The 26,673-nt window shown below is 42.0% G+C and overlaps 2 protein-coding genes across 5 annotated transcripts in view; one reads left to right on the forward strand and one right to left on the reverse strand.

Annotated features, from left to right (window-relative positions):
- The window catches only part of DCP1B (decapping mRNA 1B), a gene marked incomplete at its 5' end in the record, with an annotated part of 37,716 nt that extends 16,068 nt beyond the window's left edge, over positions 1-21,648 (reverse strand). Inside the window, 3 exons of the mRNA XM_080914149.1 lie at positions 13,427-13,554; positions 17,146-17,186; positions 21,499-21,648. Of these exons, the coding sequence (XP_080770275.1) occupies positions 13,427-13,554; positions 17,146-17,186; positions 21,499-21,648 (319 nt within the window). The remainder of the gene's footprint in view (positions 1-13,426; positions 13,555-17,145; positions 17,187-21,498) is intronic.
- CACNA1C (calcium voltage-gated channel subunit alpha1 C) overlaps positions 1,474-26,673 on the forward strand; it is a gene marked incomplete at its 5' end in the record, with an annotated part of 581,859 nt that continues 556,659 nt past the window's right edge. For all 4 annotated transcript variants that reach the window (XM_080914120.1, XM_080914140.1, XM_080914139.1 and 1 more), the window contains one exon: positions 1,474-1,612. In XM_080914120.1, the coding sequence (XP_080770246.1) occupies positions 1,474-1,612 (139 nt within the window). The remainder of the gene's footprint in view (positions 1,613-26,673) is intronic.

Consider the following 26,673-nt stretch of genomic DNA (forward strand, 5'->3'; position numbering starts at 1 on the left):
CAGAACCACTGCCTCAGACACCTGCACATGAAGAGGGAAAGGGAACTGACACCCAAGCTTTCTCAACCTGGTTACTCTCTCAGATAGAAATACATATCCCCATCCTAGGGACTGACAAACCTAAGGAAAATGAGAACATCAATGTCAAACCAGTGTGCTGTGAACACTTTCACATCAAAACAGAACCTTTGTATCAAGACTAAATGTTTGTGGGAACTCGGACTTAAGGCTACTTTCCACTTGCTTCCCTACAGACTCCTGGCCTCTGTTCTTGTGAGGTCAGTCTGGGTCTCCAGCACTTAGCCCTGTGAGGAATCTAGGTGTGTCTGACTTTTTGCTGTTATTGTTGTTTTGTTTAAGCCAGGACAGATGCTTTGGATCATTCGATCACAGTGAAAACTTTCCTTCTTTGGAGACTGTTTTCCAAAATGGCAGATCAGGAACCCAGAGTGCAACCAGACACTAAAGCTCAGTAGCTTAGAAGGTGGCAATGGATGTCTTCCCAGGAAACTATACTAACAAGTATTCTGGGTGTCATTCTTCCTCCTGTGTGACATCTGACATAAGAAACTAGAGTTCTGTAAGGGCAGGATGCCAAGGAGCTGTTGGCACGAACAAAAGCCTTTTGACATCTTCATCACCATGAGATGCTGACACACAGGTTTAGGGCAGAAAAACAACAGAAAACCCTCAAGTGTTAGAGCAGAATTAAGGAACAGTCAGTTTGTCATTGTTATTTAGAACCTCATGGAGAGTTATCTGAGGCAATATGGTTTTTAACATTCACATGGGATCATTTGAAACAGCTCTTTTTAATCTAGTTAATATTTAGCTTGAACATAAGGTTTAAATGGGCAGGGACAGGAAGAGATAAAACACACATTTACCAGCATTCCTGGATACTAAAAGGAGCACCGAGATAGAGGACTGGGCCTGGGCTTTCTCTCCTTAAAATAGTTTTGCAGCTCAGCAGCCCCATGGATCCATGGAAGTGCACATTCCAGCTCAAGTTCTCTGTGCCACAGGCCCAGGCCCCACCTCCACCAGGCCTATCACCCTTCCACACAAGGGGCTGTGCCAGACAGCCTGTGGTGATATACAAAGCCCAGAGCTCATCATGCCTCCAGGAGGTGATGAGCTGACAGGCTGACAGAAGCCATTTGCTTCACATTTCCATCCCAGGGCTCAACTGGGGAAGGGCTTGTCTCTGCATAGGTCTGAACCCAGCAGCAAAGTCAGAACGATGCAGCAGAGTAGAACCAAAAGAAGAGGAGTGCTTTCAGAATTCTAAATCTGAAAGCAAAAGCTCGAACTCACGGCTCAGTGATAAGGTCAGATGAAATTGAAATTGTCTGGCTTTCAAATGCAGCCACGGAAATTGTTTCCGAGCTTTTAAGGAGTATAAGGAAAAATTACAGGTGGGATAATTGTTCAGTTGTGAAATCAGCTGTTGGTACCCAACTGGAAGTCACAATGATTCGGGCCTTCATTCAGCCATCCACACCCCCATACCAGCCGCTCTGCAGTCAGCTGTCTGAGGAGACAGAGAGGAAGTTCAAGGGCAAGGTGGTACATGAAGCTCAGCTCAACTGTTTCTACATTTCTCCTGGAGGTAAGAGACCCAAAGTGGAGCAGAGAAAAAGACAAGCGAGTTGACTACTCTCCTAAAAAGTAGGAGCCTAGAAGGCTCCTGCATGTTTACGAAAGCCCCCCTCTTAACTGGAACTTCTCATTGCTGTAAAGTTCTGCCTGGTACTGCCCTTCCCACGATGCCATCTTTGGGCGGTCCTCCCTAGGATATAGCCTGCTGTGGTGACATATCTGTCGTTCATTGTTCTCTCAATTCCTTAAGAGGGATGGAGGAAAGCAGTATTTCCATATTCTACTCCACATTTAGTAGACGATTGTAAGCGAGCTGACTGCTAGAGAACAGCAGCAACTCTCAGTCTCTTCCGTAGGAAACTTGACGGCCAGTCAGGTTTCAATGGGCCAAGTAAGCAGTCAGAGGCAAGATCAAGTGCGACCTGAATGCACATTTTCACCTGGGCCCACTGACTTCCATTAGTACAGCACAGTAGTGCATTTGGGATGAATGATGGCAGGACCCCTCCCCCAATCCTGTTTATGCTCCTCATAAATGTTTCTATTTAATATGACCTTAGAGACACTTACCATTTGTTCTCTATTTTATGCCAAGTACTTCTCAACTTGAAATGATTTAACAAGAATTTGGGCTAAAATTTTTAAAAGAAAGCATAATACATCCATATAGTTAGCAAGCAGTATGTAAATGTGTTTAGGGATAAAGACAGCGTTAAATGGGAACTCTGGCTTGATTCTGCTTTCTCTCCTAGAGGTACCCTCCTCGTCCCTCCTTCCTTCCCTCCATCCATTTTCCTCTCTTCCCCCTTTTCACTTACTACTATCTAAGGGTCCAACCATTGCTTGCCTTCGGAAGCCTTTCTCTTGTCACTGGGAACCTGATTGTCATCAGCTCTGCAACTTGGATTGGTATTTGAGGATGACTCAAAAAATTAAATCTCTTCAGATCCCACTTACATTCTGGTCTTTCTCAGATGCGTGAAATAATGTATACATGTGGAAACATCTGTCTGGTGGACTTTGTTCAAATGCTGTAATATTTTATTTATCCAGTTCATGAGGTTGTGTGTTTGAGCAGCTGAGATGCCTACTTCCTAGAGACATTTGGCAAGCACACCCATAGCACCCACACTTCTAAAAGCCCTAACATGCTTTAGAGGAAACAGACAACATGAAGGAGCTGCAGCCTCAGGGAGTGTGGAGCACAGGGACTCCTCCTTACAGAGCCTCTGTGGCCACGCAAGGCTTCATGAGCCAACCCAGTCAAAGCATTTCTCCTATTTTACCTATTTTCTCTAAAATATGCTCCTGCACTTCCCTCTAAATTAGATACACAAAGTCTCAAAAAACCTTTTACATGCTTTGATTTGATTTCTAAGCTTGGCTACTAAGGACTGGAATTAGTCTGTGATTGGGCTTGCTTTGATTTGTATCACATTTTGTTAATTTGTGTGTATGTGTGTGAAGGTCAGAGGATAGCCAGCTGGTATACAGTGTATACTCAGGGGACTGAACTCAGATCAGCAGCTTTGGCAACAAAGCACCTTTACCTTTAGCTCAGAGACCGGGTTCTGTGCTGTAGCCTACGCTGGAGTGCTTCTTACTTTGTAGGCTGTGCTATCCTTGACTTCATGGTAATCTGATTTTGTGGATTACCTGGGGTTTGTATTTTTTTAGGCCAGGGTTTTTCAGAATAAGAATGTAATGGAGTGAGGGAGGGAGGGAGGGAAGCCAGAGAGACTTGTATAAGCTGTGGTGTTTACAGCAGGCAGCTCTAGAGTGGCACCTGAAAGCTTTGTCCTAGTTCCATAGATGGGAAACCAAGGCTGTGGTGGCTGACTGGCTCTGCGTCAGTCCTGTCCTTCTGCCCATTTGGAATGCCTGGACTCAATGCTGCTTCCTTTGGTGTGCTCTTTAATGCCTTTAAAGTAATGTTCTTTCATTCACCTTCCACTCTGGCTTTACTGACCAAACACGGACACGTCCTGTAAAACAGACTCTTCACGGCCTCAAAACAGCTCTGCAGAGTTGTTATCTCTGGCTCTGGGTCTGGTTCTTTTCATATGACATAGTTTTACTGCAACTCACAAATCAGCAGTCCTGATCCCATGATCTTCAGACACTGGAAGGTTCACAGCAGACAAGAAGCGGGTGCTATTTAATGGCAACTAACACCACTGAGCATTGGGAGCCAGCAGCAGAAACCTCAACTAGTAAAAACAAACTCCCCATGCCAAACAAATCAACTGTCTTAGAAAGTTAATGCTACTTCTACTAAATCGTTAAAAACCTTATACCCAAAGCATTATGTTAATGTGAACTAATATGCATTTCAAACATCAATAAGAACTTGTTACTTTAAAAGTTAAAGATGTATTTAATTTTCAGAGAATTTAATTTATAACCAAGGTTACCCGTGTCATGAGATTTTCTCATCTCAGAATCTCTGCCCCTCCTCAATGGGGGAAAGGACATCTTATCGAGGGCAGAGTAACTGTCAGCTTAACACATAACTAACTACCTCATTGTATGTCTCTCAACAGAAAGTCACTTTAAGAAGTTCAGCAGCATAAAGAAATGTCCAAAGAAATTAAGAATCAGGAAAACCCTAGATTAACAGCAATAAAAATAGGAACAATTTATGCTTTCTTGTTGACCACTTAAGTTTATCTCCATTTAAAGCTGAGCCACAATTATCAAATGGATTCCCTAGCCCATTTCCCTATGCCTCTGAGCTCCTACCTCTCCTTAACAACCTAATCATCATTGTTCCTGGGATAAACTTTCGTTGGTTTTCTTTGCCCCCAGTCTTTTTGTGTATCTTCATGCTAAAAAAAAGTCCCAATTAAGCACTGACACATCTGCTTCCTGGGTCAGACCACAAGCTTCTGGAGGACATCAACAATGCAGTGCAGAGAGCAGAATGTGTAGTCAGTCAACAAGTGTCTGCTCAGCTAAACTAGCCAAAGACTTTATTCTACCGATAACCCTTACCGTGGCTAATATCCATTCTGGCTTAATTAGCCATCATGGACCAGATAGGCTGGAGGCTGCTGCCAAGTGATCTGCTCTACCAGACAGCAGGCAGCTGTTCCTCATAAGGCCCCACAGTCCTCTGTGCTGAGAGGTGACTTTGCTTCAAGCACTTCCCATTCTTAGGTGTAAGTAATAGTGACAGGACTTTGCCATTGGATGTGAGCTTCCACAGATGACACAGTTCTATTGACTTGGCACTGGGCAGATGCTCATGTACTTACTTTATTGTGTTATGATTACAACTGTCCTTCCTGATGGACTACTTCTCCCAATGGCAACTGAGAGACAAAACACTTATTTCTCTTCCTTACACATCATCAGTAGGACTTGGTATAGCAAACAAATACTTTGCTAGTCATGTGCTGTAACAGTAACCTTGAGCTTATACCCACCTAAGTCATCTTAATTATTCCAATAACACTCTGGAACGCTATTATCACAAATGAGAATCAACAAAAGAAAATAAATCTTGCCTCATAATTAGAGTTTGTAATGCTTAAAGCTAAACATAAAACAATATTGCTATAGGTCAAAAATTATTCTCCTCAAAACAAAAATCCCAAAGGCACAGACTTCCTCATATTTGAGATGCATGATTTGATCAGGTGTTTGATGACAGGGCAGCTTTGCTAGAATAGTTTAACTAGAAACCACCTGATTACTGGACTGCTTCTAAGTCTTGGCACAGAGGCTATGCAGCCAGGGAGAAGAGTGAATTAGAGGCTCTGTACCTCTGTCATTCTGACCTTTATCTACTGTGGACACCAGAGATACCAAATGTTCCAAAACCTTTTATGTTGCAAACAATTAGGTCATGTTTCAGGTCTGTCCCGAGATGAGGACAGGAGTTGTGTATGCAATGACTTGTGGCCACTGTAGAACAAATGTAAGATTCATTCTGCAATCGGTTAACCTTGATTCCAGAACATAATTATTTGAAATTATCTTGTGATTTTGAACAAAAATAAGCAATATTAAAATAGAAGGCAAAATGCACACCAGCACTCTGAAGCTACACTGCCCACTCTCTGAATGCTGAGGCAGGAAGACTGAAGGATGCTTCTCTCAGAAAGCACGGAGGAGAGTGTTTGGGAATACAGCTTTTCTCTGCCAAGATTTAAGCTTTTATCATATCAAAATTTGGCTCTCTAAAACAAAATATACAATATTGTACAACTACAAGCTACAAATGTAGCATACGACTTGAAAGAGCATCGGTATGTGAATGCTTACTTCCTTGTCTACCGAGAGTCTTACGTCTGCATGTATGAGGACAAAGCAGAAGTGACTTCACTCAGTTTACTTCTCAGTAGCTGTGGCTTACCTGTGATGTATGACCTCGCCTCATGAATTCTTTCTCACCCAAGCATGCCACATTATTCCATGAGTGAACATTTACGCACACATACATACCACATGAATCCTGCCCATTAAATTCTGTAAGTGCCCCCCCACCACCATAAGTCCCCTAATACTCTACAGTGGAAGTGCAAAGTCCTTAGGCTGGGTGCTCTGGAAAAGCAGTGTGGCTTGCCCAGGTTGTGTGAGGTACAGACAGGAACCTGTTTCCGGAGCTATCAGATGTCTTACCTCAATGCATAGAAACCAAAATTATGACACCCAGTATTCAGAAGTGAAATACTGTCTTACTTGACATCTTTCAGAGTTTTCTGTAGTTGACAGAATGTCAGCTCTTACATAAATTGTATCCTTTAGAGTTTAGATCCTCTCAGCATGAGCAGAGTCCTGACAGAATGAACGGTGATTCTGAATGTAAAGTCCGAGTAACAAGTCTCATCATTTAAGTCAAAGGAGGTGTGCACTCCTTCCTCAGTTACAAAAGGCTAACAGGGCATGGTGAAGAGGCTGGCTCTGCTTGGAGTGGAAATGGTGGCTTAAAGACACAAAATGAGATTCTCTGACCAAATAATGAGTTTTAACTTTGAGGTATTTACTTCCTCTTTTATTAAGAAATACACCACAGTCCCTGAAGGTCACCAAGGGCAGCAATCACACACACCACATGCAAGAAGGATCTGTATAGGTTCCTATTCTGACTAAACACAAAATGTCAAGGGCTTTGTCTCCTGCTCTATATTATTTGTGCTTTGAGTGAGTTTCCCATGAGGATCTTATATTACTAGACAGATCTGGAAGAGAAAAGTGTGCTATTGTTATTTTTGAAAATATCAAGTTTCTGTCTAAAAAGGATGCAAGGACTTTCAGGCTTCTCATTACTTTAAATGTGTGTTGACCTTAGGTGGCTTTAGGAGCTCTACTGCATCTCTAGAACTGATGTTTGTAAGAGGGTGTGCACAGACATTCCGAGTATGACATATGACACATGAACCTTAGAATTCCTGGTACACGGAAGGCAATCAAAACCATACCTGAAGCAGGGGAGGAGGATGGTAGGACAGAGGGAAGGGGAAGTAAATAGGAATCAGACTCTATGGCCCACAGAGAGTTACAAATTACTATTTGAGATGGCTGGAGAGAAGGCTCAGTGGTTAAGAATATTTGTTGCTCTTACAGAGGATAGAGGTTCAATTCCCAGCACCCACATGGCCATTTACAATTCTCTGTAACTCCAGTTGTAAGAGGATTTCTTTTCTGACCTGTATGGGTACCAGAAATGCACAGGGTACACATATATGCAGGCAAGTTATTCATACACATTAAAATAAATAAACCTAAAAACTGAAAATTTACCATTTGAGAATACCAATACAGCAGCAAATACCCTAAAATGAAAAAGATAAGCATGCTCTCCAAGGGCAAGGCTTTTGCCCCCTTGTGGTGTCTCCATAAGGCTTGCTGCTAACCTTTCAGCTGCTTTTATTTATTTTTATTATTTTTGTTTTTCAAGATAGGGTCTCTCGGTGTAGTCTCGCTTGTTCAGAATTCCTTCTGTAGACCAGGCTGGCCTCGACCTCATAGAGATCAGCCTGCCTCTGCTTCCCAAGTGCTAGCATTAAAGGTGTATGCTGCCGGGTTAGAGATTACCAATCTCAGAACTTTAGAACCTGCTGAGCTATAAGACTTTTACTCCTTTAAATGTCTTGAAATCCAGAAGGCTTAAGAAACCTAAATCCCATTCCAGAGGCAGAGGCAGGTGGAACTCTGTGAGTCTGAAGCCAGCATGGCCCACATAACAACCAGGGCTACACAAGGACACCCTGTCTCAAAAACCAAACCAAAACAAGAGCCCACATCCATGAGGAAACCATACAGTTCAGCCTTGCTTAGTGCTTTGTTTATGAGACAAGATTGTTACTCTGACATGAAGTGAGGAACAGTGAAGAATTTCTGAAAGCTGGGCAACCCTGTGGCTATTATAGATCAGTCACTTCATGCAGAGTATCTTCGAAGCTTTGTCTTAAGTACACTGAACGCTACACAAAATCATTAGGCTTATCTCACATTCACACCCACCCACCCACCCCGATTCTTCAATTGGTTCAAATGACTTGGGAATTACTTTGAAGTCTGCATGTCTATTTCTTATCTGGATCCATTTATTTTCCAGTTCCATGTGGAATCGCAGAACACCATTAAAATATAAGCTACAGTCTCTGTCCACAAGGGACTTAACTTTATTACTCATGCCCACAGAGTAACTTACTGATTTATGGCAGTGTAATGGCAGAGCAGAGGTTTTATAGAACACATTCTCAGTAGAGTGAGCAATGGTTCTTCCAAATTATGCCCAACCTTTACTTGTCAATTTGACTTTCTTACTGTTGGTGTGCGTGTGCATGTGTACAATTTAGCTAAAGCTCTGGAATAAATTAAAGTATGTTCTTTATAATAGCCATCAAGAAAATACCTAAAAAGTACAGAAAATCGTATCTGCTAGAAAACTGACTATTTAAAAAAGGAAATTTTGTGACAAAAACAGGCAGAGAGTCAGTGAAGATGACACAGGAGCCAGGAGTCTCACCTGTTCCTCCAACCCTTGAATGTGACTCACATTACCATACAATGACTGTGAGATGTTCACCACAGTGCTTGTCCACCATGCCCAAGGCCCCGAAGTTCATGGGAGAGGGTATGAAGAAGGGGACCAAGGGGCAAGGGAGAAAGGGATTGCAGGGAGAGGGAGAAGAGGAGAGATTTTTCAGTGTATAGATATATTTTCAGTTTCCTAATCAATACTGGCTTTGGGCTGTCAGTGTAACTGCATGTTCCTTAGGAGAGATGCTTGGAACCAGGGTGTTTCAGATTTCAGAGGGTTTTTGTTGTTGTTGTTATTGTTGTTGTTGGAATATTTTCATAGATATCACCTGTAATTCAACCTGAAATTCACCTGTAACTCTCCAATCTAAAAAAAATTAAAATTTGCACTTAGTCTTAGCTCAATGGAGAAACAATAGAATATCCCAAATCCAAATCTTTGTATGAAGTATTTCAACACTTAAAATAGTTTGGACTTTTTATTATTTTTAAAAATGTATGTGTATGGGTGTTTTGTCCCCACGTGTATCTGTGTGCCACTTGCATGCCTGGTGCTCACAGAGACTAGAAGAGGGAGTTGGAGCCCCTGGAACTGAAGATACAGACAGTTGTGAGCAACCATGTGGGTGCTGGAATTGAACTCAGTCCTCTAGAAGAGTAGCCAATGCTCTTAGCCACTGAGCTATTTTTCCAGCTCAGTATCCTCATTGGTCGAACTCAAACACAGTATTCCCAACAAAAAGAAATACAAGAATTTATTAGGATAACCCATACAAAGTCCAACACAGTACTTAGCAGACAGTAAATGCTTATTGAGCAAATGAATGCATGTAATTTACCCAAGATTTAATAACGGTCTTATTTGCTTTTTACATCTTTTGTTCTAAAAGCTATGTGTGGCTGTACATGCACAAAGCCCAAGCCCTGGAAGAGAGGGAGAGGTATTAAAGACAGGCACATGTCAGCTGGCAGGCCAGTCATCCCGGTGAACACAGCAAGTTTCCAGTATGTGAGAAACCTTGTCTCAAAGGAAATCTTCCTCTGGTCTCTGCATGCACTCACAGGTACATAACACACACACACTTCAGTCAACTACAATAAAGTTTAGGCTATAAACCCCTTTCTACAACAAAGTAATCTATTTTGTGTTTGATTAAAATTCTAAATTACTCATCAAATGGTTTTTTCTTTACAAATTAAGTGAAGAGAGTTTTGGACTTTTCTACTTTCTTATTTCACTCTTCTAGATTTATCTAATTAACTTTTATTCTTCATCCAATGAGTCTAAAACATCTTGTGAGAAAATTGGCCATGAAGCTGTTCCAGCCCTGCTCCATTGCAATGGCAGACAAGACTCCAAGGCCAAGGACCTTTAGAGGTCTGTACAGACCCCAGTGAGATAGTTACATGTAAAACAACCCTGCATGAAGCCCAGCTCCCTGGCCAAAGGGGAATTATCAGAGAAGTAGAAAGCCAGATGCAATAGTTATATAAGTATCTGAGCTGTAGGAACATTTGTGAGGAAGGTACCCAGATCCTGACGTCATGTGTGATAGACCTGTGGATGGATGTCAGGGGCTGAGAAGCTTGAACAAATGACTGGTTTCACAGGTGGCCAGCAGAGATAGTAAGGAGAACAAAATGGAGCTAATGAACACAGAAGAGTGAAAAGAGATTGCCTCTAATTCCTGCTGAGCTGATTTCACTTTTGTGTATGGAGACTCATCAGAAATAACCATACTCACATCCCAAAGGCTGGCTCCCATTCGTACCCATGCTTAACAGCAGAGGGAGCAGAGTAGAGTGTGGAACACAGCACCAGGGCAGAGCCAGAGGTGTATGGTCTGGGTCCCCACCCGCCCACAGCAGCCTCCATTTTCTCATGTGTAAGATTCCATCAAGAGCAGAGCAGGATGTCAAAAGAAGCATAAGACCTGCAGGTGTGAACCACACCTGACATTTTAAGTTAGAAATAACAAAGTGGAAGGTACAAGTAAATTTAACAATACATTATTTAGTCCAATTATCTAAATTACTATCATTTCAACATTAACCAATATAAAATTATGAGATTCCTTTCTTTTCTTCCTTCCTTCTCTTCCTTCCCTCCTTTCTTTCCTTCTTTTCTCTCTCTCCCTCCTTCTCTCTACCCCTTCCTCCCTCCCTCCCTCCCTCTCTTTCATGCTAAGACTCTGAAACATGCTGTGTTCTTAAACACACATTCTTGTCCCTTCAGACAAGCTGCACTGAGGTCACAGTCACAGGGGGCTGCAGACTATCATCCTGAGAATCCTTAGAAACAGTGAGGCTTCCTGTGGGTCCACTAACTCCACACAGCACTGTCAGAAAGGCCCTGCGAAACTTAGAAAAGCTATTTTTAAAATCAGTGCATTAGAGAAATTAAAATTTTTGGTATAGTTTATGGCATAATCAAATGTATAAGAATTCAAAATATTTATAGTGGCTAGATCAATTATTTATCTACAAAAAGAGCAAACCGGGAATGATTATAATAGGTTACTTGTATTCCTTTATTCTACATTCATTTTTAAAGATTTATTTTTTATTTATATAGTACATACATACATACACACACACACACACACACACATATACATGTGTATCATTACTGGTCCTGTGGAAGCCAGTGAGGGTACTGGGTCTCCTGAAACTGCAGTTATAGTATATAGTTGTGTGCTACAATGTGGGTGCTAGGAATTGAATTTTGGGCTTCTGGAAGAACAGCCAGTGCCCTTAAGTGCAGAACCATCTCTTTAGCCTCTGTTCTACATTAACTTTTGTGGCTCTTTATTAGGATTTGAATGTTAACTTGACACAGGACATGGTAGTTTCTGTGTGTCTGGGCAGATATCTACTTTAGTGTCATTCTTTCTAAGGTGCTGTCCACTTGTCTTCTGAGACAGCCTCTCTGGCTTGGAGCTCACCAGATAGGTTAGCTGGCCCATAAGCCTCAAGGACCCTTCTGTCTCTGCTTCCTAGAATTACGAGCACAAACACGCTACACCAGCTTTTTCATATGGGCTCTGGGGAACTGAACATAGGTGATAATGACTGCACGGTAAGCTCCTTACTAAATGAGTTAGCTCCATAGCTCAAAAGTAATATCTTAAAAATTCTGACACGACTAAAAGCATACAGCAAAGAAACAGCAACCATCTTTAGAAGTTACTGCAACACCTTTCTTTTCATGAGACCTACCATTGGTAAGCATGTTACAGTTTTAATAGTTCTAATTTTTTTCTCATAAAGCTTTAAGGAACAGACATTTATCATGACAACCTAATTATGTACAACTAAATATAGCACCATACTTAATGTATTAAATGTTACATTTAGTTTTAAACTAGTCATTTGGATTTTCTTCACATATTACTTGTATTACATTATTAAAATTCTGAATAATATACGGAAGGCAAATTCTGTGTGTGTTGGAGGTGTGTGGTGTATCTATGTGCATATATGTGCAAGTATGCTCACCAATGCAGGAATATGTAGAGCTAAAGGCTGATGTCAGCCTTCCTCTACCACGTCTCCATTTTATTTTAAAGACAAGGTCTCTCAGAGAACCTGCAGCTAACCATTCAGGCTAGACTGAATGGGCACAAGTCCCATGCTCTGCCTGTCTCTGCCCCTAGCACTGGGCAAGTACGGTTGGTCAGCCAGCAGTCCAGGGCACAGGCAGAACACACACACACCACCATGCTGGACTATATGTAGGTGCTAGAGATTTGGACTCAGATCACCATGCTTGCAGACCAAGTACTTTAAGCACCAAGCTATTTCCCAACCTTTTTGGTAATCTGTGTGTTATATGAAACTCTGTATGTGTGTTAGGCTGTCAGACTGGCAACAAAGGCCTTGACCTGATGAATTATTTTGTTGACTATCTTAGTTTTTGAGACAGGGTCTCTCACTGGACCTGGATCTCCCAGGAATAGCAAGGCAGACCAGCAAGCTCTGGGAACCCACATGACTATGCCTTCCAACACTGGAATTGCAAATATACACTGCCACCCCTGACTTCTGGGGTGTGTGTGTGTGTACTGGAGTATTAAACTCTGGTTCTCATGGTGTAGGCACATTACCTACTGAACCATTTCCCTTATTCCAACTTCCTGTATCTTAAATTCAAAGAGCAGAAACCATTACTAGATTTAAGTCTCTTTGAAAGTCACCCACAAAGCCTAGGGCACACACATATTTACCTTTCAAGCAGTAGGCTCCTGTGGTAAAGGAGCCCTGAAGTGGATAGCTTCAATAGTCTTTCTCTGCTCCAACACAGGAGTCAGGTAAGACACAGCAGTGAGATGAGGACAGAACACCACACAGGCCACAGCTGCTTCATCGCAAGCCCATCGAGGACCACTTAGTGACCCACTGCAATCTTGCCATTACAAACAGTTAAGAGAATCAAAAGACCAAAAGACAGCCCTTCAAAAATATAGGCCTCCTCCCTCAATCTCTCTCCACTATGCTTGGTAAGAGGTGATACAAAGGGAAAACTTCCACTAACCAAACCATTAGTTCTGTGTTCAGTGATACATCTGTGTCCCTCTCAGGTCTCCTGACCAAGCAGCCCCTACCCTATTCCTGCTTAGGATTAAAGTCAAAGACTGGTTCATTCTACAGGTAAAAGAGCTGCTTAAGACACGGAGACTCTCACTTTAACTTTTCTATGAAAAAAGCCACTTCCAAGCTAACAACCCCTCACTCAGTCCCTGATACTAAATGCAGAACATAGGAGGGCACTGCAACTTTCAACTTTTGACCAGATGTCAGAAACATGACTAGCACTGTATCAGAGACTCACGTGTGCCATTTCTGTAGAGAAGGAAAGGGTCCTGAAGCTGGAAGTCCAGGTCTTTAGTAATGGGTTCTGTTCTGTTTTCCATGCTGAGCCTATTCATAATGGTGAATCCGTGCTTTGGAGAGGCAGACCTGGAAGTCGAGGAGCAGGGGGAAAGACAAATTGCTAAGCATGGCGTACCTGCAGTGTAGCCATATTCCAGTGTGCCTGTTAACTTCGCTGTGTGCATTCAGTCTCCCACAAGCAGTCTGTACACATACAAAGCAACATTTCTTTACTCTTGGGATTTTGTACCAACATCTATGCACCACTCACTGTCCTGCAGGTCATTGTTTTTAACCTATGAGTCCATTTAGATCTGTGTGCCTACCTATGTTGTACATTCCTTTAAGACAAAAATGCTAACTGCTTTAAAAAAATCTTATTGGCAGACACTGTCAAAGGATTTCAGAGTTTAAAAGTATACAATTTTACAAAAAGATAATTTTCATTGAAAGTGAAAATGTTACTTTGAAACTGAAAACTTCAGGAAAATGAGGCAACTCAGTCAATGAACCTGTGAGGCAAAGTACAAACAAAGTTCATGTGATGGCCTAAAGGGCACATGCCTCCTTCTTTTCAATACAAAGCAAATGGCTGTCTGGACAAGCTACTAGAAAACTTTTCTTGGTAAAAGCATGACCTTTAGTGAATTTGATTTTTCATTCCATTCAATAAATCTCGAGTACCCCCCTGTCAGGCACGGAGGGCCCCTGTTATACATCATGTGCACCTTTTCCTCATGTTGAGGTGACAGCAATATCATAATTCAACCATGAACCTTCTGGTGACAAATAGGTACACACTCGCATTTAACGGACATGAGCAGCATTCATTCATTCAAGTTAAACTAGACTGCTGGGGTTCTCACTGACAATCAGGAAGAGAATTAGTTTCAGTTCACCTTTAACCACTTCAGACTGACAGACTACAACACTGCTAACTTGGCACTTACAGGATATTATTTTTAAACCCCCAACCTTTTAATTGATGGAAGGCACTCTTTGATCAGCTTATTCTACAAAAAAGCACTGGTAGCAGAGACTTAATTCCAAAACTAGGCACTTCGATTTAAACTGAAGAGGAAGAGATGAACATGTACTCCAAAGACTGACAGAGGACCCTGAACATTGAATTTCTGAAATGCAGAAATTCTGCAGCCTGTCTTCATGAACTGCATCTCTGAGACAAAGGCATGAGGAGGCAGAAGGAGTGGTCCTTAAGGTGGGTGAGATGTCGTCATGTATTTCAACAGGAAAGGGTCTCCTGGCATAAACGGCAAGAGACTACACTGCAGGCCAGAAACAAAGATGCCAGGCGGGCAACTAAAAGCGATGTAGAGGTGTAAAGTCACAGACAGCTTCAGTGCCTTGACTCAAACTGTGTCATTTCACTAAGGAAAAGGCCTCATCAGAGCAGGCACACCTGGGAGGAGGGGTGGAAGCAGTAGGTATCGTCTCAAAGAGATAGTTGGGAACAGGATTAAGAACCAGGGAAGGATTGTTTTCTCAGTTGGTGTAACCTACTGTTTCATTAGCAATATTGAGCATATTAGGAAGTCTTTGATTTGAGTGATAGATTGTAGTTCAGTTGGTAGCCCTGGTTCCATCTCCAGTATTACATAAAATTGGCACTTGGATTAGAAGAAGACAAAGTGATCTCAAACATGGTTAGTATGAGGCCAACCTGTTTACATGAGATGCTATTTCAAAAATAAAGTGCTTGAAAATACAAAGCCATATTTAGCTTGAGTACAAAAAAGACAATAATTGTATAATTCAGCAGAAAAAGACCTTAAAACATCATTAATATATATTAATGTATCACTCTTCTCAAAATAATCCTTCTTGGAAATGAAAGAGGATACACATTGTGTGCTTTAGTTTTTCTCTGTACACTTTACATTCTTAACAGTATTCATGCCAAACAAATCCATGTGATGGTTCTAGAAAGTTCTGAATATAAGATGGACTAAAACACTAATAATTCTTGGGTATTCACACCCCTAAACAACTGGCTTACTTGTTGCCCTACCTGCAGCCTGGCTAGCTACTCCTTCCTGTCCACTCCTTCTCCCCGATAACAGGGTAGCTGTCACTCTCTCCCACTGTTTCCATACTGTGCCCCCAGTTCTTAAGGTTACCCCAGTTGTGTTTTCTATGCCCCATTGACACTAAGATTCAACCATCAACTCATACCCATTCTCCTTTGATAGTCCTTTCAGACAATTCCAAACTTTACAACAATCACCCTATGCTGAGTGGCTGGATTTCTCAATATGAGTTCACTGAGACCACTTAGGAAAGTGCTACTTTAAGAAACTGAAGCCTACAGGCTAAGGGGTGTAGCTTGGCGGCCCTCACATCAGCAGCTCTCCAAAATACACAGAGATCAAGTAGAAACCGAGCCCCTGCTCCTCGTTGTTGCTTGAATTCTACCAACAATTTTGTCATTCAGTTCAAATGCTGGCATTTACCTAGAGGTTCCATTTCTCAATGTCACTGTACCCTCTGTCCAGGCAGACTTTCATTTCAGCTTCAGTTATTCTGGTCCCAACTCTAGCATTCCCTATCTACTTCAAGGCAATCATCCTCTTAACACCCGGACTCCAGTTTCTTTTAGAATGAGTGCCTCCTTGTGATGCTAACATACTGACTCTCCATGCATTTTCCCACAGCTCATCAAGCACCCTTGTGTCCATAAGCCTTCAGATACTCCCTACTGCTAGAAAAATAAGCCTCAGCTTCTTTAGTCTGCCATTCTAATAGCATCACCTATGATAATACAAACCCTCTACACCAGAATAAATCCCTTTATACAGGAGGCTCTGTGTCTTTACTTTTGCCTTTCTTCCTGTTGAGATTTCCTGTCCTGAAGCCCAACCAAAGACTGCTAATTGTACAATGCCTTCAACAGCCACAGTAGCACAGTGAGGCTTATATAGAAACCAGTCCTTGGGATGATATACCCTGTATTGTATTTATCTTAACCTTGAATGTGGGTAAATACACTTAACATACTTATTTCTTCAGTGAAGTTGTTACACCAATCAGTTTACACTAGTTTGGTATTTCATCTCTGTACTCCCACTAGGTGAGAGAATTCAGGTAAGATATTTATGAAAAAATTTGCATGAACAAAATGAAGTCATTAAGACAATATATGTACTGTGTGTTTGTGACTATGTGATGTTAATGATATCTGATAAAAAGAAATGACTAAAAGCACAGGCTTATTAATTAAATTAATCCTGAAACATCATTAACTAGACAATGGAGAGACAGATTCAATCCTGGGGTGTGCTTTTTTAAGCAGTTAAGGGTGAGGGAAGGTGAGCCACAAAGCCCTTTCCAACCACTGACTAATTTAGCTTTCCTAACAGTGCACCTCTTATCTCTTGGCAGAGCACCGTGTGCAAGTACTGTGTGCAATCCACTGGCATCAAACGGTGAATATGTTCTGCTAAACCAAATAGTAAGGTTTAAGTTGGAATTATAGCCTGAAATTAGTATCATCATGATGTAGCAGATGACATTATGTGTTATTTTATTCCTCTTACTGATTAGTAATTTCAGATGGATTTGGTTATAATTCTTTGAAATAAATCTGTCCTTCAAGAGGTGACAACATTACATTAAAATATTTCAAAAGCCTTTTTTTTTCTAAAAATAGAATATGCTTACCTTGTATAAACAAATAAAGTTCCTTCCACGCCAGTCTTCTCCTAGAAACAAAGCAAACACATCCCATCTGTGTCTCTTCATTCTAAGGTACAGTGTGAACTTGCAGAACACCAGGAAAACACCCCTGATCACTAGTAGTCAAAGTGGCAGTATAGAATAGAGGGGCCACCAAAGGGGAAGCTGTGGGCTTTGACATGACCAGGGCCTGCTGAGTGGTACTGCTTGGTCACTATTCTCTTTTCCAGACGTGGTGGGAGTGGCCCACCAGGATGGAACAGGGAAAGTGTGCTCCAGATCTCATCAGAAAGAGATGGTGTGAGCCTTCCATTCCACTCACCAAACTGCATGCCCAGCAAGATGCCACAGTAACTGTTACCTGGATCCTATTACCCTTCACTTGCTCTTGTGTTCACTGCCCTGTCCTATTACTAGAACAGATGATCTGTCAATAACTGTACTCTGACTACTACATAGACAAGGATTATGCTAGAGTCTTCAAGGGAACAAACACCTTCTTGGCATGAACTACTGCAGAGTCATTTTGGCCAAAGACTTGAAATAACATTACACAGAAATATTTACCAAGTTAGGACTCGAGAACAGTCAGGGAAAATCTGGGGGAGGTGAAGTTACAGAGTTTGAGTTCTCTGGCTCTCCTTCCACTTCTCCAAGACGGGGGCGGGGGGGGGGGGGGGGACTTGGGCTCCTCAGGCTCCTGTTCATCAACATACCACAATGCAGCTCTTCTGCTTAACTAGTGATCTACATGGTCACATTGCTTTCTCTGTGACTTAGTACAGGGGTTTTGAAGAGCAGTGTCCAGATGAGAAGCAGCAGGGCCTGTTGGGAACATCACCCCAAGGCCTCTGAAGTGACATAACTTGCAAGAGTTTAGACAATAACACCTTAAAAGGAAACCGCAAAAGCCTTTGGTACTACATTACGCTAATGGGAAACTAAGGCAGAGACTTACGCACTGTCAGGCTCTTTGGCTACAAGAACAGAGCAGTTCCCTGCTCTGTAGTATTTGACCTGGGCCCATTCTCATCAAAATGCAAACCAGACCTTTCATATTATCAGCACACATAGGCTGATTGCTTCCAACTGTTTTTTTTTTCCCTTACAACAAAACTTCTTTTTACTTTAAAAACAAAAATTTTAATGACTTTAGTTTAGAATAATCCAAAATCAGAATTTTAACTATAACTCACAAAAGTAATTCTCAAACTTGAGTCTTGTTTGGAGTTATGCACAGGAAGGAATTACAGCTCAGTAATATGGGCCTGGAGTGAGGATCCTGCCAGATCACACTGGGATAATTCACTTACTGTTCTGTCTCATCTTCTTCATTAAAAGGGTAACTGACTTACACAACTCAAATCTTTTAATAATTTAAAAAGAAAGCCGTATTTTAAGAGCCCTTGCGTGGCTAAAAGCAGCTCTGGAAATGTATTTTGTTGCTAGATCTGCATCGCACACTGATTTTCGAAGGCAGCCAAATTTCTTTTTTTTTTTTTCTTTTTGTCCTTTCTGTACAAATCAGTGGATTTAAGGTATGGCAATTAACTCTCCTCAGAGCTTCTCTAAGTAAGGCAGACTTAAAATTTTAAGTTCAGTTCTGGAGTATTTTAGTCTAAACTCCAAAAATAAAGCCCCCTCTCCCCTCAGTTGTTCATTATTTAATATACTGAAGAGTATGAATAATGCTGTTTTATAAATTATTGGAATATTCTAAGTTAAACTAATCAAAGGAGGGCCCACTTTAACTTTCTGAAGCAGTCACTCTCCATCACGTACGTGGCAGTAAAGCCACCAATGTAGATCCCAACACTATCAGAGCTGTCTAGGTCTTACCCAGAGCTTTGGTCTGATGTGCTGCACCTCTGAACTGTAACTGTGATGCACAGAAAACGCAGAATTGTGACCTGAAAATTAGGGGCACTTGTGGTTCTAAGGCCTCTGCAGGGCAGATGTTCTAGACCGACCCTGTCAGTACCTGCTCAGCGCAGGGCATTTGTCAACGCCTCTGCTTCTGCTCTGCAGATGCTACCAACACCTTCATCCCCAAAGCTTCCTGATACTGCCAAACGTCACCAGGGTGTGCGTGGGGGAATCAAATCCAGCTGAGAACAAATGGTCTAACCAGCTGTAGACTTTCATCGACACACTGGGTATTTTGGGGAAGGATTCCTTCCTGGCAAAGAGGAGTAAATTTAGTTCTACAATTCCTATTCTAGTCCTGGCAGAACTCATCTTAATCGTTTGTGTGAGTATGTGTGTGTTCTGGGGATTAAAGCAGGGCTGTGCACACACTAAGCACAGGCCCCACATGCTAATCGCATGCTCCATCATTTCACTGTATCATTCTCAGCGCACGCATCACTCCTCATTTCTCCTCTGAGCAGCTGGTGCTGAGTTCCAGTTCGATAAGGACTCCCTGCTTATACGTTACCTGTCTTCTTGCTAATCCTTTCTCTTTCATTCTTAAGAATATTGTTTATACTTATTAGGTTTCTGTTGGAAAGGCTTCCACCCAGAGCCCTGAGAGATACAGTGAGGACTTGATTGCCCCCCAGTGACTGCTCTGTTGTTGAACCAAGTCTCTTTCCTTTGCCAGGCAACCAGAGCTGAGGAGATTAGGACTTTGAAAGAATGACCTTTTACTGAATGAATTATGTTCTGTCTGAAGAAAACAAGTCCAGGAAGCAGGAAAACAGAACCCCTGTAAATAATACAGTGTGACACTTTCGATGTAGCATTTGTCGCTGGCCTTAGCTAGGTACTTGGTCCTCCTCTGTAGGATTTAAAAGGGTTTCTGCCACACAGGACTGTGAAGAGGCTTTAGGAAAACTGCTACCCAGGGGGAAATGCTCCACTGTACATTTCAACCAGCTTCTGATCTGCTAGAATGAGCCTCCTGCTGAGTCAGCTTACACCATTAATTCCTACTGGATCCTACTCCACATATACTAACTGAATTACCTCCATATAACTATGCACAGATTGTCAGGTAGAGGCCAGTGCAGGTACCAACCATGCAGCCTGTGGGTTGAAATCTCTTTTGGCAAACCTCTGTCTCCAAACATATTTGTATTACAGTCATAATAGTAGCAAAATTACAGTTATGAGGTAGCACTGAAAATAATGTTATGGTTGGAGTCACTACAACATGAAGAGCTGTATTGAAGACTCCCAGCTTTAGGAAGATTGAGAACCGCTGATCTAGAGAAGTAAAGCACCTTTATGTAAAGTTTCTTCACATAAATATATACATGTTTTAGTGGGGAAACTTCCTTTACTTTTAAAGGACCATACTGTAACTTCCTCTGGTGTCCAAGAAAAATAAGTCTCAGTTAATCAAGCTAGAAATATTCAGAACCCTAACATTTGAACTCTGCAGATTTCCCCTTTGGGTTTGGCTACTAGAACAGACATGAATTCTTTGCCTCACTTCAGTTAAGAACTCGGGACGAAACTATCAGAAAAGACTCTCTGCCCTCTTTCAGGGGTGCTGGGGATGAAGGAGCTGCCTGCCCCAAGAACTCCATTCTTTTGTGTGCACGATTATTACGGCATTATTATTTGTAAACCTGCTCAATAATGAAAATTTTCTTTGCATAAATTTTGTTGTTGGCTTCAGTCTTGGCGAACACACCAAAAAAAAAAAAAAAAAAAAAAGAAAGAAATTTGCAAGATGTTCTTCATACCCCTCACTGTACCATATTAAAACCACGGGTTATATATACTGATGAATATCTGGACGAAAGTCACAAGAGAGGAAAAACGACACTTTTATATTCAAGGGGGTGGTTTATAAATGATAAGAAGCAATGCTTAGGCTAGAACTAATTTGTCTCCCGTTCCAATTCCATTCTAGTTGTGAGGAAAACTAAACTTCATCCAGTTACTGTGGGCTGGGGCTCGGTCTTGTTGGAAACGGACTGAAATGGTTAGGCTACCAAACCTGGACGCCTACATCCAAGTCTGGGTGTCCCACCCATACCCACTTTCTCTTTATTCTCCCAAGCCTGCTCTTAGGTGTGTGCCTGTCCTGCATTTCTGACTCCGGCTTCCTCCTCTTAGCGAGGCTGGACTTCTCTGAGCCCATCTAAGCTTGGGGCTTCCGGTCTGCCCTCCGCTGCCAGAGAGCTTCAGTCTTCTGAACTCAGGGCTTGTGCCCAGCTATCAGTGGAGCCGAGCCGGCCACGCCTTCGGTATCCCTCTTCCCCCACCTGCCGGTGGGTCCCACAGGTCGCCTGCCACCAGGACCGGCCCCCGCCCACCTATCCATACCCAGTATCTCCCGCCCTGTCCCCGCCCCGCCTTCCGGACGGCCGCCGCGTCCGCACGCACCCACTCGTTGGCCCGATGGCCGAAAGTGTACAGAGCCACCTGGCTGGCAACGTCCACGATGCGACTGATGTAGGGGTCGTGGCGCTGCAGCGCTGCCAGGCTGATATCGTGCCCCTTCCCAGGCAGGCCACCTGCCGCCGCGGCCGCCATCTTCCCACCCACTCTTTTGCCCAGCCTTCAGAAAGCCCCCTCAATCGACCGCCGAGCGAGCGAGTGCGGCTGGGCGATCTTCCGGCACTTGGCGACCCGGGCTAGGCTTTGCCAATCGATGGCCGGGTCCTCTCGTGGAGGATCGTCGCCTTGGCAACAGGAAGCTCAGGCCTGCCTGCTGAAGCTCCTTTTAGCCACTATTTCTTCTTTCAGGAGCCTTTGAGCTGTGTGCATTTCCCTCTTGAATACCGCCCACGCCTTTGCATAGCTCTTCTTTGTCTCTTCGATGACCAAACCCAAGCAAGCATAGTAACTCCAAGAAGAACTCTGAGAATTCTTGAAGGGTGCTTCCCAGTATCTGTGAGGGATTCCTTGCGTGCCTCAGAGGCCCGAGAGGTTAAGATTGTTCATGACCATGCCGAGACTTCCGTGTTGAGTGCATTAGGACGGGTGCACCAAGAAAGAACCAAGGGAGGCCCCAAACTGTAACACTAGTCAGTATGCTTTTGCTGCTGTGCATGCTCTAGAAAACTTGACCGAACAGCGGAAGCCAGGTGTCACTTAATCAAAGTACTAATTTTGTTAAAAATCAATCTTTGACTATACTTCTAAAATTACTGTGTGTGTGTGTGTGTGTTGGGGGAGAGAAAGTATGGATAAAAGAAAGTGTGGCTGTTGCACACCATATTTGCCTGTGCTTGAGATGGGCTGAATTTGTGGTTTTAATGTTGGTTTTTCTGGGGTTCGGGGGGCTTGTTTCTTGAGACAGAGTCTATGGTAGCCTTTAACCCGTGCTCCTCCTGCCTTGGGGTCTTCAGTGCTAGGATTAATGGGGTTTTATTTTTACTTCCACAACAAACATTAGTTTAACGTGAAAGAAAAATGAACAAACTTACAGTTATTCAGGTAGATATTTGACAGGCTTTTTCAAAACTAAGATTTTTTTCCCCCCGTCTCTTTCAGGAAAACAAGGGATGGGTATTGTCACCAATGATAATTTTTTAGATTAAGTTTTTTTTTTTTTTTTTTTTTTTTTTTTTTTTTAAAAATAGGCCATGAGCTTGACAGGGTCTCAATACTTAAATCTCTTCAGATGAGATCTGTGGTGTTAGCAATGAGCACACCTTTAAAATATTACGGTCTAATGAAAACTGTCAACATTTGAAAGATGTTGCTCCCTTAGCTCAGTGATTCAATGGTTTTTGGATAATAAAATGGTGTTATAATTTCACATATAAGTAAGAGATCCATTTAAGGTCAAGGTGGACCAATGGATTTCAGTGTGCGACGAAATATAAAAGTTGATAGGATTCCAGATACCTAGCCTTCAAAAAACTGTACTTTGAGAATCTGGTAGTTGCTCAGTGCAGAAAGCTGAGTGCCTCATGAGTTCCAATATGGCCCTGAATACCTGGGTACCCGGGCAGCTGCTGGTCCTTACTCAACAGCAGAAGCCTGGAAACTTTGGTTCGTATAACAGTATTGACATCAAATCAACCTTGTGACAATCAGAAAGGCTAGGAAGCAAAAGGTGACTAATTTTTCTTCTGCCACACACTTGTTTATCTGGGCTGCATTTAGAAGATACAGTCCACACTTGGGGTAGGTCTTGGGCCCACAGTCAACTGATGAATCAAGGCAATTAGGATGATTCTTCAGGTCAGTCTCCCTGCTCAGGTGATGGTAATTTGTGGCAAGGATGTTAAAACCAACCATCACATACATTATTTGTTATAAATAAATACACGTCTAGTTGGATAGCAGGGGACACACACACACACACACACACACACACACACACACACACACACTTTTTTATTTAAAAGTGTTAACTCCGACTCTTTAAAGTTGATTTCATGATCTACCAAAGAAATGTGACTTGTAGTTTGAGAAACTGAACAAAACGGTGTTGTCTATATATCAGTTGGTCCTCATAGTTCTCTATTCCCTTCAAGTGGTCACACAAAACTGACAAAACAGTGTCCCAGGCTAGCCCACTAACTTACTGCTGGTTCCACTAAGTTCTGTGTTTCTGGTCACATGCTTCTAAAAGTCAGTTAGTCTCTCAAATTCCTTCCTTTTGGATTCAGTGTCTACAACCTACTCATAAGGTCCCAACAATAAACCAAAGTTTGATCCTACCAAAGGTCACCTTGGGGACCCAATGACTTTACTAGTCTTACTGACAGAGCATGGGTGGCCTTAAAGCATTGCAAAGTCTTTTACACAGCATTGGTGATGTCACTGTGTCCTCAATGATTAGAGGTTACATTCTTCTTCCCAAGCCTATATGCTCCAGACCCTTTATGAGACCCCAAGGCCAGATGGCATTAGACGAACTGCATATAACTGGCTGAACCCTGGTAGGTGAAGGTCCGTTGACATACTGTGTCCCTCCTTTCTGGAGGAAATGTCAATAGTCCACAGGCCCAGCTGCGATGAACTCTCAGAAGTAGGGACAGTAAAACTCTTGAAAACAGTGGCTGTTTTGCTTAGATGCTAGCACTGTACATAACATAAACATAGTTTAATTTGCCATATGGGCAAAGTAAAATTTTCTGCTTAATTCTTGAGTCCTTCCTCAGCCCCCTGCTTTTGTTCACTTGGCATGATCGCACAGACCCTGCTGTACACCTGCTTCATTTACAGTGGGGTATTGCTTGCTTTCTCCTTAGTCTTCCCACATGTCCCCACAGACCTTTTTTTCCTTAAGTTTTCAGTCTGTCCATGTTTACAGAGAGATGAATACATCCTACTTTCCAAAGAAGCCAGGCAATGCAGGTGCCATTGTGGTACCAGACAAGCTCATAAAAACACCCAGGCCTTATTACCCGAGTGGCCGGTTGAGCCACAGTCATAGGGTGATTGCAGAAATTACATAGCATGAAATCTGTTCATGCCTTCTCTGTGACTTGTTCACCACTTCGCCTTTCCCAGGCCTGACGTCACATGTAAGGACTAAAAAGAAAGTCCTGCCACCTGCTTAGAGATTCACAGGTAAGTCTTAGTGAAGAATTTGTCTCCTGTCTTTGTCTGATCTTAATGAAGGAAGTGCCCACCTCTGTTCAACTTTCCTGTGTGTGGCAGCTTTTGCCCAAGTCCCTTGCACAGTGCCATCTGTGTTCCTCGCCTTCTCCTTGAATGACCTTTTCCCAGAATGCTCACTTACTGCCTTTCTCTGTGGAACTTTCTGCCTTTGAAACCTCTGTCTACTCCATTGTCATTTTTCTTGTGGTGCTTAACTTAGTAGGCCCTGAATTAGAGCTATTAATGTATTTATGTGACATATATAATTATAATTCTAAAAGGATAAAATATGAATTACCATGATAAAAGAGAATTATTACAGAAAGCCTAAAAACAGGTTTTGCATTTACACAAACCTAGCTTAGAGTTTCTTTGCAAATAAATACAGATTTCATACAAAAACATTTTTATTTAATATGTGTTTGGTTTTCATGCTCTTTGCTGTCTCTGTACTACTTGGTCCAATGCTTGGTGGATTATGTAAATTTAGAAAATGCCAACTCTATTGAACCAAACCTGAGCTAGTGGCCTTCCTCCATTACATATCTGTAAAGAGCCCTGAATTCATAGAATATTGAAATCCAGGTTGAGATAAAGGGACACACTGTAGTGAATTCTGAGCTTTCAGAGTTAAAGTGTAAGAGATATAAGGAGAGATTTTGCTTACTTTGCTTATAATTTTTCGAATCATTTTGAAGTCCTAAAGATCAGAAACCACACTTGGTGAAAGAAAACCACAAATGATGTTGAAAGGACGTTGGCACCAGCAGGCTGCTCATCTCTCTGGCCCACAGAGCATCATTCTTTTTCTTTATTTTTCCCAAATGCCCAGAGACTGGTCTTTTAGGGCGGTGCCCGGAGTCTTTGTGCTTTCAATCTGTGTTTTAGAATCAGTTCATCATAGCAAAGGACTACTTCAGACTCACAAAGACCTTTTAATCCACATCTCTTTCACAGCCTCCACAGAGTTGCAGGAATCCACTGTGGCTCTGTAAGTCCTCAGCCTGATGCTGCAGGCGTACCATGTGCTGTCAGGCTTCATGGTTATCCTGTGACTGTCACTATGCCAGAACTTTGTTCTATGAGGTTAGATACTGCAATTCAGAATAAGTATGTGAAGTGATAAAGGACAGCGTCAGCGTCCGGGGAATTTATACCAGTGTGATGACAAGACAAAATTGGCCACACAATTCAACAAGGTAATTGTAAATATAAAATGCTAAAATTGTTTGGAAATATGACAATATAGCAAAAAAAACTGTCTTTGTAGAGTGTATGAATGTTTGCATACAAATACGGGCAGCCTTGTTTTTCATAAGAGTTTTAAAATACAAATACACAGTCTGCTTTCTTGTTCTCTTTGTTCGGTTAATTGACCCCGAAGTTAAACTGTAACAGGCTGCGTATTTTATTCCAAACAATGGTAGAAACTAAATTGTTAACTCTCTCCCCTAGTAGAAAAACAGCTTGAAGAGAAGAAATGTGTCATGGGTTGTTTTCGGTGCACAGCTTCCTTAATTCTTAAGCATCTGAGCACATCAGAAAGCAGCCTACTCCCAAAAGGAAAACAATAGTTTAATCTCTTCTTTTTATTTATTTTAAAAATTGAGATTATAATATAATTATATCATTTCTCACCTTCCCTTTTCTTCCTCCAACATCTTCACGTACTTCCTTGTTTTCTTTCAAATTCATGGATGTCTTTTCCTTAAGTGCTGATATACATACATCATATATATATATATATATATATATATATATATATATATATATATATATATATATATTCTCCTGTGTGTATTATGTTACTTGTATGTATGTGTTTTCAGGGGTGACCACTGGTATTGGATAACCAGTTGATGTGCTCTTCCTTAGGGAAGACTATTTCTCTCTCTCTTAGCATTCCTTAGTTGCATGTAGATTCTTGTCTAGGGTTGAGGCACCACAAATTTTCCCTTTCCCATGTCAGCATGTCTACTGGTGTCATCCTTTGTTCAG

This window comes from Micromys minutus (assembly GCF_963924665.1).
Source record: "Micromys minutus genome assembly, chromosome: 3".
In the NCBI taxonomy this organism is placed as follows: domain Eukaryota; kingdom Metazoa; phylum Chordata; class Mammalia; order Rodentia; family Muridae; genus Micromys; species Micromys minutus.